Below are 13336 nucleotides of genomic sequence, written 5' to 3'. Positions count from 1 at the left end.
CCCTGAACTGCTAGTGATACCTATGATTACACTGCTTGGGCGCAGAGGACATGACCTGGAGCTGAGACGGGGCTGCCAATGAAGAGACTCTGCTGTGCCGGGGATGGGGAGCTGGAGACTGGCTGCGGCATACGCAGACCCTTGGAGCCATGCTCCGTCCGCATGGGCAAGACCTGCGCGCTCTGCGGCGGCCTGTTCTTCATACTCCGGGCTCCTTGTGGCTGCTCAACTGGAGAGCGCCCCCCTCCTGGGGGCGCAGATCGCCCTGCATCCAACGCTGCCTGCTACATCCGGGCATCGCATCAAGAACCCACAATGAAGGCCCAACCCTGTCGCAAGGCAGCCGGTGCTTGGATGATGGCGAGGCGGCCCAGTGAACTGCACCCAAACCACTGCACGCAGTGAGAGGGAAGCCCTGTTTGAAGGAGTGTGGCGGGGCGGTCTCCGGGGACCTAAGCCCTCCAGCCTGATCCCTGGCTACGCGGCTGTGGCTGAAAGAGCTGCGGCGGCCTCTGCGACCCGGGGCCCCCTCTCACAGCACCTGGCGAGTGACACTCCTACATCCAGAGACACTGACTCACCTTACCCTGGCTTTTCTCTCTGTCCCTGGCATATATCGGTGCACCCGGGCGGGGGTTAGAGGCTTCTGAAAATGGCGAAACTGACGGCTGGTAGCCGAGTACTAGACCGCTGAACCACGACCAAAAGTCTGGCACCAGAAACTGAGCAGGACCATAAGCCTCGGCCCTCCTTCCCCCTCCCCTCCCCCTTCGGTTAGCCCGGTAAACAGTGGGACCGGAGGCTTGGTATAAAGACAGAGACGGGGCGTTTCCCCCCGGGCGGACTACCAGGTACAACTAGCCCACCTCAGAAGGACTGGGGAAGTGCTGTGGACCAGGGGCGGCCTACTGACCACTAACTAAGCTCTGCGCTAGGGTGCCTCAGCACCAATCTTTACGCCCCTCCTGCAAGTGATGTTAGGTGACTTTGGAGAGGGGGCCAGCTGAAATCCCCAAGACCAGAGAAAAAGAACACCATTGGAAAGATGGGAGTGCTGCCCCATTCAAGACCCACGTGGTTGCTGTACCGGACCCCCCCCCCCCCACACACTCAGTCCACAACGCTGCCTGTAAGAGACCATACCAGGCCCAGCTACCTGGCTTGAGGACTGAAGACTCACTTCACTCAGCTGCGGGTAGCAGAGCCCCCCCCCCCACCAGTGATGCGCGTACTGGCTGGACTGGGGCCCTGGCACGACACCCCGAGGGACCTACACTCTTCCCTTGGCGGGCAGGTTATTGGACGGGGCAGTAAGCTGAGACCACTGGGACACCCTGGAGGTGCCACGTCAACAAGTCTCCACACCAAGACCTACCTGCGGAGTGGCGAAACAGCCCTAATCACCAGCGGTGCTGATCAATTCCCTTCCCTCCACCTGCGGGTTGAGGGAGCAACAGCTGCCTCCCTCTCTCAGGCGCAATACGTCTACGCCCTGGGCCACCCAACGCTGAGGCTACCCGCGCCGGCTGTCGTCATGTGGAAGGACCGAGGACCCAAACCTCCCTCAACGCAGACCAAAATGGACCAATATGCAACTAATGACTCCAGGGCAGCGGACGGATCTACTGAGAAATCCGTTGCATCTGCTGCAGACCTCAACACTATCCTGCAGGCGATCATTGCATCTCAGACCTCAGTCAAAAGCAATATTGGGGAAGTCCGCGTTGACATGGCTCTCCTCCGGCAGGATCTCCGAAAGGTGATGGCCCGTCTTAAAGAAACGGAATCCTGCATCTCTACCTTCGAGGACAATGTCACTCAATTAAAGGAGCAAGTGGCTCGCCTACAGATCCATGCTAAGGAACTAAATAAAAGGGTAGAAGACGGCGAAAACAGGACGCGGCGTAATAACCTTTGCTTAGAGGGGTTCCTGGGAGGAACGGAGCAGGGGCAAATGGGAGAATTCATAGTACAGTGGATCAGATCCTAAATGCCTAAGGACTCCCTGTCTTCATGGTTTCCGATAGAGCGAGCCCACCGCTCTCTGGCTTCTAAAACTCCACCTGGAGCACCACATAGGCATATAATTGCCAAGATTTTCAATTTTAAGGACAGAGACTCCATCCTGAGTGAAGCCCGTAACCAAAAGACTCTTATTTACCGTGGCCACCCCATCCTGATCTTCCCAGACTACACACGGGAGGTCCAAGCCCAGAGGCGTTCATTCATCGAGGTGAAGAAAAAACTACGAACCTTAAATCTCCAATACAGGCTGCTCTTTCCAGCTCGCCTTCATGTGGTGTTCCAAAACCAAACTCACTTCTTCTAATCACCCGAGGCGACCTGGACCTGGCTGACCGAGGAGCGTCCTCTCAAGTTGAGTGCCTCAATCCCGCCCTCGGGAACCTGAGCTGGAAACACCCAGGCAGGATCACCCAAACGACGTAAAAGGCACACACTGTCCCGTAGGGGTCGAGGGAGCCGCCGAGCCGGATCAGACTCACCTGCTAGTTCCAGCATGCTCCCCAGAGACCAAATGCTCTTAAGCAGCTCTCACCCTCTACAGCGATCCAGCTCTGTAGATCACCTGGAAACCAGAAGCACCTCACCTAAAACTTTCCACATAGACTCCGCCGAGTCGGACCTCTCTCGCAGTCCAACGCTTCTGGAATGAGTGGCCCAATTGGAGCCGTAACTTCCACAACAGCGACACACCCGAATGGGTATATCCCACTCGAATTCACAGACCCTTCCGGCCGAAACAGTGAGTATCCTTCTGTAAGGAAGGGTCCTCTACGCAACTCCAACCCAATCGTTTTAATTTGGTCAGTTAACCTTATTTAATTGGGACGATAGATGCTTCTGTTCTTGAAGTATAAATTGGGGGGAGGGGGAAGGAGGGATGCTGGTACCATTGTACTGAGGTTTTGTTGTTGCATTGTGTTTGTCATACCACCCTTTTCACTCTGCAATGTGATAGTCACGCATATCACCCACAAGATAGCAGTCACTACCTTGCAGCCAGAGCATACCCTAGCCAAACCCACAACCACTCCTGGCCCTGAAGATCTCCAAGCCCACCTAAATCCACCATGACATCTACGAGTAATAGCGGAGATCCCCTCCGAATGCTATCATGGAATGTCAATGGGCTGCTTGACAGGGTTAAGCGTACGGCAGTCTTGCGCTATGCCCAACGCCAGGCATCCGACATACTCCTACTTCAGGAGACTCGCCTCCTGGGCAACAACTTCCCCTTTCTCACGAGGTATGGCTACGATAGAATCTGACATTCAGGATTATCTTGGGATTCTCAGGGGGTGGCAATTCTCCTGAGGCGCAATTACCCTTTCGTGCTCACCCAGGCTACCAATGACCCCAAGGGATATTTTCTGGCTCTAAGTGGATCAGTAGGAGGGAATGCTCTTAACTTAGTCTCCATATACTCTCCTCCATCAATGCTTACATTGACCTTGAAGCCTACGGCCTATCTCATTGCGCCTCTAACCCTAGGGATGACAATAATTGGTGGCAATTTATTTTTTTTAAACAACAAATTTTATTTGGTCATTTTACAAAACAACAAGCAGTGATCTTGTATTGACTCGTTGAAGTAGTGGGATAATATGCACATCTATAACCATGTCCATGAATGTAATCAATCCCTACGGAACATGCAGGTAAAATAAATAAAAGTTTTTAAACAATATGCAGACAGTGGGCGAGTATCGGAATACAGCACATAATACAGCAGGTATGAAAAGCCCAGACCAGTGAAACAGTAGTACAAGCATGCAGCAAGAACTAGGATGGCCCCCGACAGCGGATGGCAGATCCCACTCAGAGGTCCTCTTCACGGAGTTGCACACACGCCGGTGGGACGCGACACGGGAGACGAGACATTTGGTAGCCACCCCAGGGGCACGTGATCAGAGGACACGTGTTCCATTCCGAAGACGGTTGCCGGTACGAGGAGGCTTCGCAACCTCTTGAGGTTATAGGTGAATCGCACGTGAAGTTGATTTGGAACCCCAACAGCCCTGAAGAAGTTGCATGATGGTTCGGCAACGAAACTTGTTGGCATTATAGAGTTGACTATGGTTTGATTGAAACCATTTTTAATTGTGGGAGCTTACAGCATTCAATAAAGTTATGTCAAGCCAGTAAGCGTCACCAGTTTTTAATGGTGAGAATTAGATTTTCACATTCTCACTGGGGTCCAAAGAGCACAGATAAAAGCACCAGGCACTGGTAGTGTTTAATTTTTTCACTACCTCACTTCACGGGGGTTGAGATTTGTGTATTAAAACATTACACTTTTTGTTTTTCACACAGAGTAAGAGCAACCTATGATGATAAGTGGGTATGCTGGCGAGTACCAGCCAGCAACCCCCTTGGTGTTACTACCGTGAGGTGCTCTTTCTCTTTCCTCACGTTTTTTTGAACCAATTGTTGGTAGAAGTCGCGTTGTGATGGTTTTTATGACACTTTTAATTTGATGCACCACGACCTTTTGAGTAGTGATAGAGAACACACTCTAGGGAACCGGAAAGGATTGGAAACCCTGTTAGCGTCGGTATTTTAGGACTAGGTGTACTGCAGGGCAGGCCACTTGTTACAATGTATTGAGTGGGGGCGGCCTGGCTCGGTTTTCTTTCCCCCTGTGGCTCCAATTGTGTTATTTTAAGCTTTGGCTATACCCAGATGTTTAGTCTTGGATTTGCAGTTATTCGAACACTGCCTGTGCCCACTGCGTAGCAGGGAAGCATGCTACTCCTAGTACTGTACCTGCTGTGTGTATGTTGGAGATGCTTGCACGGCTGCTACCTGAGCTGCAACTGATCTGTCATAAGAGAAGCTAGCAGTCAGCTCTCTTGTGAACACAGTACCATAACCCCTCAAAAGGTGCTGAAGTGATCAAAGAATAAACATTCCACGCCCATTCAAATATGAGCATCTTTGCTTAAACTTTAAACAGCTATCATTATTGCACTATTAATTAGTACACCACCTCTGTTTAGAAGTTCTGAAATTAAAGAAATAACAGACCAGATGGACTAGAAGGGCTGAGACATTCAAAATGTAATCGCTACTCCACCGTTTCAAGACAATAATTTGTTTTGATATAGTGGTTACTGACAATTTTGTCTCCTTTGGGTGCCGTAAATAAGAAAATGTTACTCGTACCCAATATACTGACCTCACTAGGACGGAAGGTCGGGTTTGCGCTTGCGGATTTAAATCATGGGAAGATAGATTAGGATTGAATGGTGGATGGATGCGTGAAAGGACAGAGAGGAAAAAGTATGGCTAGATGGAAGAGTGAATAGATGGATGAATAGATAAATGCTTTCGCTGCAAAACGGTTTATATTTCACCAGGGAAAACAAAAAGTGTTTTGGTTGCACGGTGTAACATGCAGTTCAATCCCACAGGGCAGTTTGACAGTGTAGTAAAGCGAGATTATCGTTTAGTTCCCCATGTTCCTTTAGCATATCTCATAGAAAAGTACATTTAGGTTTATTGCTGTAAAACGTGGTCAGGAGCGACAAACAGATGCTTGGTGAGGTAAGCAGTAACCACCATAACCTCCCACTGACCCCTGTCCAAAGCCTCAACCTGCCTCAAACATCAGTGCTTACTCTGCAAAATAAAATTAATAAATAGACAAAAGTGCCGTTAGCGCTGCTGAATACCTAGGATGCCTAATCTTGTTTCCACCTCATACTTCTTTCTTACACTACCCTAGATTGTCTGCCTTTTCATTTCGCTTTATTCACAAATTGTTTTTCATCCCTTGTTCCCTCCTTTGTCACTGTTTTCCTATTTTTCTCTTCTTCCTTTATCTCTTTTCTGCCTTTCCCTTTCTTGTTCTGGGCCAAAGTCAGATGTTACAAATCAAGTCGTGCTCGCCAAAAATGTTTGCCGGAATCCACCACCGGCACAAATTAAGCACTAGTTTAGAACATTACAAAACACCTGGCAATAGCCATGCACAAGTAGCTGGAAAAAAACACAAAGCTGGCAGAGGAAAAGACACTTCCTTTGGGTAAATGCATTTAATAATTTTGCTTCTAAGAACTGTGTCAACATAGTTCAATTATTTTAAGCATTATTTATAGAGCTGATCATTAACTGTCATCCACCACCAAATATGTTAATCATTCCTCATTGTGCTATGGCACTGCAGTCCCTATCTAGTCCTGGCCTTCGAGGAGCTAGGTTTGCACATTCCTGGAGAAAATAGACAAGTGTTTTTATTAACAGTAATAATAAGCCTGCCAGCCAGTACCACGATGTGCTAAAATGTATGCACTTTTTAAACATTATTTATAACGCCGTAACAAAAACAGTTCTAAAAATGCTACTGCTGATACAGACGGACACAACTCACTCTGACTTTTAGCGCTAAGTTATATATCCTAATTTTCCAGGCAGTATAAAACGCATTTTATATTTGGCCTCTATGATGACCCAAGCCCGTGTTGCTCGCTAACAAAATAAGAAGTGTTCCATAGTTCGTACCATCAATCATCATGAAGATGAAGAACAGCTGGAACTCGCACTTGATGCCGTCAAACAGCTTTTAGAAATTAGAATATACAGCACGGTGCTTTGCAATTTAACTTGTATTGCGGCAGTGAAACGGGCTCCATGGTTTATACAAAAAAAGGTTTGTCAGAAATCCAAGGGAGCGGGAGGGTCCGAGGTCGCAGAAAGATTGAAAAAAAAAACATCTGTCAAAGCTTATCGAGACACTGCCTACCTGCGCAGGCTCAGTGACAGCTCGAGCACTTCATTTTTGTTCGCGCAATAATGCTGATCCACGCTTGTAACATGACTAACTGCTTTGGTTCCTACGGAGAGAAAAAATTGCAATGCAATAGGACCCGCATTTGCTCTAAATAACAAGTCCGTACAGTGAAACACTCGAAGTAAAGGGGCCAGTAGCCACGGAAGGATACAAATGACGACATGGCATAATAAGGCTGAACTAACAAGCCTCATTATCAATCAGAAGACAGAATTTAGGAAGGACAAACACAGAAGCCAATGAAAAATAGGGGCAGAGAGCGAGGGCAGCTTGTCTTCCCATACTGGACTACTGCATGCCTCGCAGAGCGAGCAGCGCATGCGCGTTGCCACTAAAGCTCGACCTAAAAAGGAGTGGCTTCTGGACTCCCTCCTTTTGTTTTCTAATGGGCTGGAAGAATCAGAGCAAAGAAACTGAAGACATGCATTAAAGGCAAGCAACATAACATGGTTCAGGCTGCCATTGGACTGCCTCTTTACTGAGTATCCCTATGGGGCCTTTCCTAGACACCTTTAAGATTTTTGGCCATACAGGGACTGCTGCGTTATTTTAGGTTTTTCCATGGCACTTCTCTTGTTTTAAGATGGCGCTGCCACTGTATGTTAATCTCACAGTGCTGCATATCTTTGCTGCCCCTGTGTAATACTCACTCACTCTGTTACCAGAGTGCTGCAACTGGGGGTCCTTCTATATTAGGTTGTTCAGTATAAATTTCACTCAATGCCACACAGTTTCACACCAAACAATTCAACGTCACCAGATAATTCGACAACGAGCCACATAATTCAAATCAAACACAATTACACAACACACCACATACATCCAATCCACACCACAGAATTCCACATCACGCCACAAAATTCAACAGCACACTACATAATTAAACTCCACTACATATCACTTCCCAACACAAAAAAAATCCTCATAATTGCACTCCATGACACACAATACCACTCCACATAATTCCAGTACTCTCAATACCACATAATTACTATCCACATAGTTCCAGTGCAAACCATGCCACATAATTCCACTCCACACTATTCCATGCCACACAGTTCCACAACTAACAATTCTAATCCAACCTACATAATTCCACACCACATCCATTCCACTCCAGATCAAAACCCATGGGTAAAAGACATTTTCATTTACAATGCCAGTAGCTCTAACTCTCACAAATGCAAGACCTATTGCATTGCAAATGCTTGTTTTCTTTGCATTGGTGTTTACAATTGTTTAGCGCTTGCTTGCTAAAGTATCTCAACATTTGCTTTGTTTACTGTTATCTTTTGTTTCCGTCCATGCCATGTTGAGGAGATGTTAACTAGCACACATTTAAAAGGATGTGGCATAACGGCAACATCTATCCGCTTTTCTGCTCGGGAGCAAGGTTCGAGTCTTGACGTTAACTTCTCTGCCTCTAATTCTAGGAAGAACACTACATTTTCCCATGTGCACAAAAACATTAATATATCCTTGTATACTGTAACTAGTGGTCCTGTAAAGCGCTCCAAAACACTCACGATCTCTTTTCGCTACAACCAACTGTAGAGGATGTGGCCTCATGCCATCCTATATGTAATTTGGTACTGGGGAGCAAGGTTCAAACCCAGACGTTGATTTAATAGCCTCTAATTCTTTGAAAATCACTAAATTTTCAAGATTCTTTTCAATAGGAATTGGACTTCAATTTTTCATTTAATTTTTTATAATCCACATATGCCTTAATATTTACAACACCAAAAGCTCTAAATCAAAAAAATTGCTAGACCTATTGCATTTCTAATGCTTGTTTCTGATCCCTTCCACTTCTTCCATCCTCTTTCTAGTCCCTCTTCCCACCGTCATTGCTGCCCTTTGTGTTCTGTTGCTATCTGAAATCTATGTTCAGTTCACCAGCTGAGTTTAGTAGCCTTGTATTGTCAGAAACCTAAGCTTCTCCGCATGTTGGGAAACGTGTACTCGTGACAGTAGTTTGGGTATAATTCACTGTGTCTATTTTGGAGCGGACTTGATTACAGTTAGTGGGTGGCCACATCTGAATTACTGTCAGCGAGCTCTTGCAAGTTTACAAAACTGCCTCTTGATAACTTACACTGTGTGAGCAGAAAGGATATAATTTTATATATTTATATGTCTGTATATTTAATTCAGAATCGGATCTGTTAATGGAGGAAGCTGTATCAAACCAGTCTCTGGTGGAACCTGGGAAGGCCAGCGGTATGCGCCGAAGGCGCCGCGCCTACAGGAGTGTGCCGGAGAACCTTCATGGCGGCCAGCTGGCCTCTGGAGACATGGACCTGGACACTAGTGCGGATTCCTTGGGTGAGTAGGTTCCTGGTTCTTTTCTGCTTCACGTCTCTTCATCGCCTCAAGATCACTTAACAGTAGCAACCAATTTACATTTCAGACAATTAAGCTGTCTAAAATACTCAACGCCACATTTGCAAAGGATTTTGCTCAGGTGCATAGTTACTTATGTATTTGGTCAAAATTAGCTCTCTATTTGTGGAACTGTTGAGACGGCAGTAGGTGGGGGTGTTTGAAAACTGAGCAAGTCATAAGATTTACCCCTGTGGAAAGATCCAATAGAGTTTGCCAACAGCCTAACTGTAACTAAAGATCTATAACGAACGGTCTGTGATTATGTCGAGCCTAGCGCAGCGCGCATGCGCTGCTCTAGGAGAGGGCGTCTTGGAACTTTAAGAAAACTTGTGCGTGTGACTTTAGTTATGCCACACATTCTAGTGGCCTTAGCTTGTGACTTTCAAAAATTGAAAGCACGCAATTGGCCAAAGGCGGGTGCATGTCCCGCCTTCTCTCTAAACGTTGACTCCCATGGTCTAGGGGTCTTGGGAGCGAGCAGCAGCGCGGCCAGGTACCAGCTGCATTCCTGGATCATGTTACTGATTAACCCAGCGCGGTTGCTTTCACTTTCGCAACCGTGCTTGATTTCAGTTCCATAAACAGCACCCCCTCAGACTCTAGCATGGCTTTGTGTGTTTTCTTTTTCTTCTTGTTTGTCACCTTCCCATTACGCCAGTCTCCTCTTCCATTTGTACTGTTGAAGGCTTGGCCTAGTGAGGAAAATGGAGAAGGTGTGCTCGAGCGACTTCTTATCTCCTGCTCTGCACCCCGTCTCCCGCAGCCCACTTCTGTTGATCCGGCGCCTTTGAAAGTCAGTTCTTCCCCTGTACAGATGCTTCACACCTCAATTTAGTGCCAGTGCCTCCGGCGACCACCCCCTCCCCTTCAGCTCCAGGGACAGGCAGGACCGGCAGGAGGAAGGCTGGAGCCGGGGAGGGCCAGAGCCTTGCAGGCCAGACATGCCGTTTCATTTTTCACATTCATAACCCTCGATGTACGCGCCATGTCGCCCTGAGGAAATTGACAAGATGAATGCTTGGGCATGCTGGCAGTGCGCCGGGTTAACTCTCTGGATTTAGTTTATATCATCTCGCGAAAGCATTTGCGGCCTTTTGCATGTTTATCCGCAGCCCCGCGCTTTGTGAACGTCCCCTGTTTGTGTACAGATTTGCCAATGAAGCAGTGAGTGGTTTCATGTGCTCCGGTCCTCATTAAATGTACACATCCTGCAAGCATGTTGTGTGGTGGGTCTCGCGCTAACGTGGGCTGCAGGAAGCAGTCCCGACAGCTGGGCGAGGTACCAGGGACAAGCCGCTGCCTGCAGGTGCTGAAAGAAAGTATCATACAGCACAGCTCCACCATCAGTGGCACAGGCACACGGCCCCATCTAGCCACCATTGGCAGAGGGCGGCCAGGGTCAGATTGGGATCACGATTAGTTCCGGACACTTCCCCCCCCCAAACAAGCATTTGCAATGCAATAGATCTCGCATTTACGCAGGTTTAAGCTATTGGCATTATAAATGACAATGCCTTTTATTTACATAAATAAAGGGCATTGTCTTTTACAATGCCAATAGCTCAAACTGCATAAATGCGAGACCTATTGCATTGCAAATGCTTGTTTTATTGATCTGATGTGTACGTTTTCATCATCCAAAATGTAGCGCACATAGCAGAATCTCAGTATCACATGCATCCACCCAACACTAAAAAACACTCTCAAATATAAATATCAAGTGCTTTGTGGAAAAATGACCGGTTTCCCAACAAAAACCTGTGCTATGGCCACATCAGTATGAGGGACACAGAACCCGAACTTCATATGAAATGTAATTATGCGCATCAGTAAGTGTATAGTTAATTAAAACCTTTATAATTTTTGTGCTAAAATCATCCAGATAATGTTAAAGTAAAAGGGATGCACGGGTAGTATATAATATCATATTTACAAAATTAACATTGAATTAGATGCTGTGCAGTGATTTGCTCCTCAATCCTTAAATTGTAAACATTTGATTTCGTGCTCTGAAAAGTGCAACGGTATGCAGCTCCTTAAATAACAATGTAATGATTACATGATAAAACTAAATATAGAAAACAATACCAAAAAAGAGAGAATTGTGAATTCGACATCGTTCTTTTCCCCTGCTCAAAGATTCCAAAATGCTATTTTTCAGGTTTCTGTAGTAAAAAAAACTGACTTTCTGCAGAAATCTGGTGGCCCTACCTGCTACCTGTAACAATTGGCTATTCAGTGCTAACATCACTGCTGGCCGACATGATCTAATTTGATATGTACGAAATGCTTGTAATAAATGATAGCATCTCAAGTTATTCACCGTTGGACAAATGCACAGTAAGTGAATCAGAGTTCCTTCCACTTGGCCGCAGAGTCTGCTGAGTGTTGTTGGCCATGTTTGTTTCCATGCTGGAACCTGATCTTTTGAGATCAAAGCCCCCAACCGAATTTGAAGTAGCAGTTGTTGAATTGATGCTGTTATATGGTCGACTAGTTATGGTTGAGGGGAGCGTCTCTCATACGTAGATAATACCATCCAGCCGTGTTTTTTCTTTGCTAGGGCGGCTTTATCTATGTTCCAGGCTTTTTGTTTTGCCGCATTATTGGCTATTTTTTTGAAAGCTGCAAAGCTGTTGTTAGTGTTCCAGGCTTCTTGCATTTTGAGGGTTACCAACGCTTCTTCTAATACTGTGTTCCAGGTTTTTTTCCCCTTTGTCTGATTCTTTATTTCGGTCCAGCAGTGCCCCATCAAGGAATCCTCTTGTGCTGCTTTTAGTTTCCAACGCATTTTTATTATTGCTGCCTGTCTTACTGGGTGCTGATTTGATAGCCCAAATTCCAGACGTACTTGTGCTTGAGATACAAACTGCGGGATGTGAAAGATGTATTTAAATAACCCTGATTGTTGGAGGTTCAGGAAGTTTGCATTTTGTCCTCTGAATAATTTGGAGAGGTACGTAAGAGTTGGAAGAAACTTAGCAGCGATGACTTTTAGTAAGTATAAGTTGGATGGGCACTTCAGTTTTGTTTTTAGTAGATTTAGAGCGAAGCGTAATTTGTTTGCCTGAGCTTTTCTGTTTAGTAGGTGGTCTTTTAAAGTAAACCTTGAGTTTACCTCTACTCCTTGGTACTTGTATGCAACGCTCTGTTCTATGGTGTTTCCTGCTGCGTGCCATTTACATTTTTTGTTTTGTCCTATGTGTGATGAAAAACAGATAACCTTCACTTTTTTGTAATTTATGAACAGACCATGCTCCCTAGTATATTCGAGCAGCATTGTGATGGAGCGCTGTAGGCCCATTGGGGTTTGGCTGCATAGGATAATGTCATCTGCGTACTGCATGCTTCTTATTTTACAGTGTGCTATCTTTGGAGGATCACTTTGAACTTCTGATAGCCTCTTATCCAGGTCTGCAGTAAAAATGTTGAAAAGAGTGGTCGGGCCAGTACACATCCCTGCTTTAGGCCAATGTGCGTTGGGATCTTTGCTGTTGTCCTTTCTCCATTCCCTAATTTTATCTTGACCCAGGTAGATGTGTACAGGTTGATGATGGCCCGCAGTAACATTGATGGAATACCCCAATTTGCCGCCTTTTTCCATAGGAGATCCCTGGATACTGTGTCGAAAGCTGCTTTTAAGTCAACAAAACAGGTGTATAATTTCGTTGATTTGTCCTTCGCTTTTTCGACAAGAAGGTTCAAGGCTAGCACGTTGCACAACGTGTTTGTTCCCGACCTGAACCCGGTCTGTGCGATAGGGAGGATCTTGCTCGTGGTGACCCATTCTTCCAATGCTGTCAGGAGGTTTGACGCATATATTTGGGCCTCTACGTCGGTGAGGGCGATCGGCCTATAATTCGCCGGGTCCGATCTAGCGCCTGCTTTAAAAATCGGATGCAAGATGCTCCCTCTCCATGATGATAGTTTACTTTCCGTTTGAAAAGCGTGGTTAAACAGTGGGGGTAAGATGTTCTGCCCAGAATGATTGGTCATGTTTAAAGAGCCCATTAGGCAAACCATTTGTGCCAGGGGCGCCAATGGACCTTAGTTTTTTTATGACTGTTTGTACCTGATGAGATTTAATCCAATTTTCCTCAAAATTTTGTTCGGGTTCCTCACTTTTTTGTTGGT

General features: G+C 46.2%; 1 protein-coding gene across 5 annotated transcripts in view; it reads left to right on the top strand.

The window, feature by feature from the left end:
* Positions 1-13336, top strand: part of GRAMD1C (GRAM domain containing 1C) — a 1366575-nt gene that overhangs the window by 1166953 nt on the left and 186286 nt on the right. For all 5 annotated transcript variants that reach the window (XM_085621077.1, XM_085621075.1, XM_085621076.1 and 2 more), the window contains one exon: positions 8972-9142. In XM_085621077.1, the coding sequence (XP_085477203.1) occupies positions 8972-9142 (171 nt within the window). The remainder of the gene's footprint in view (positions 1-8971; positions 9143-13336) is intronic.

This window comes from Triturus cristatus, chromosome 8, assembly GCF_964204655.1.
Source record: "Triturus cristatus chromosome 8, aTriCri1.1, whole genome shotgun sequence".
Classification (NCBI taxonomy): Eukaryota; Metazoa; Chordata; class Amphibia; order Caudata; family Salamandridae; genus Triturus; species Triturus cristatus.
This window is presented reverse-complemented; position numbering and strand designations above follow the sequence as displayed.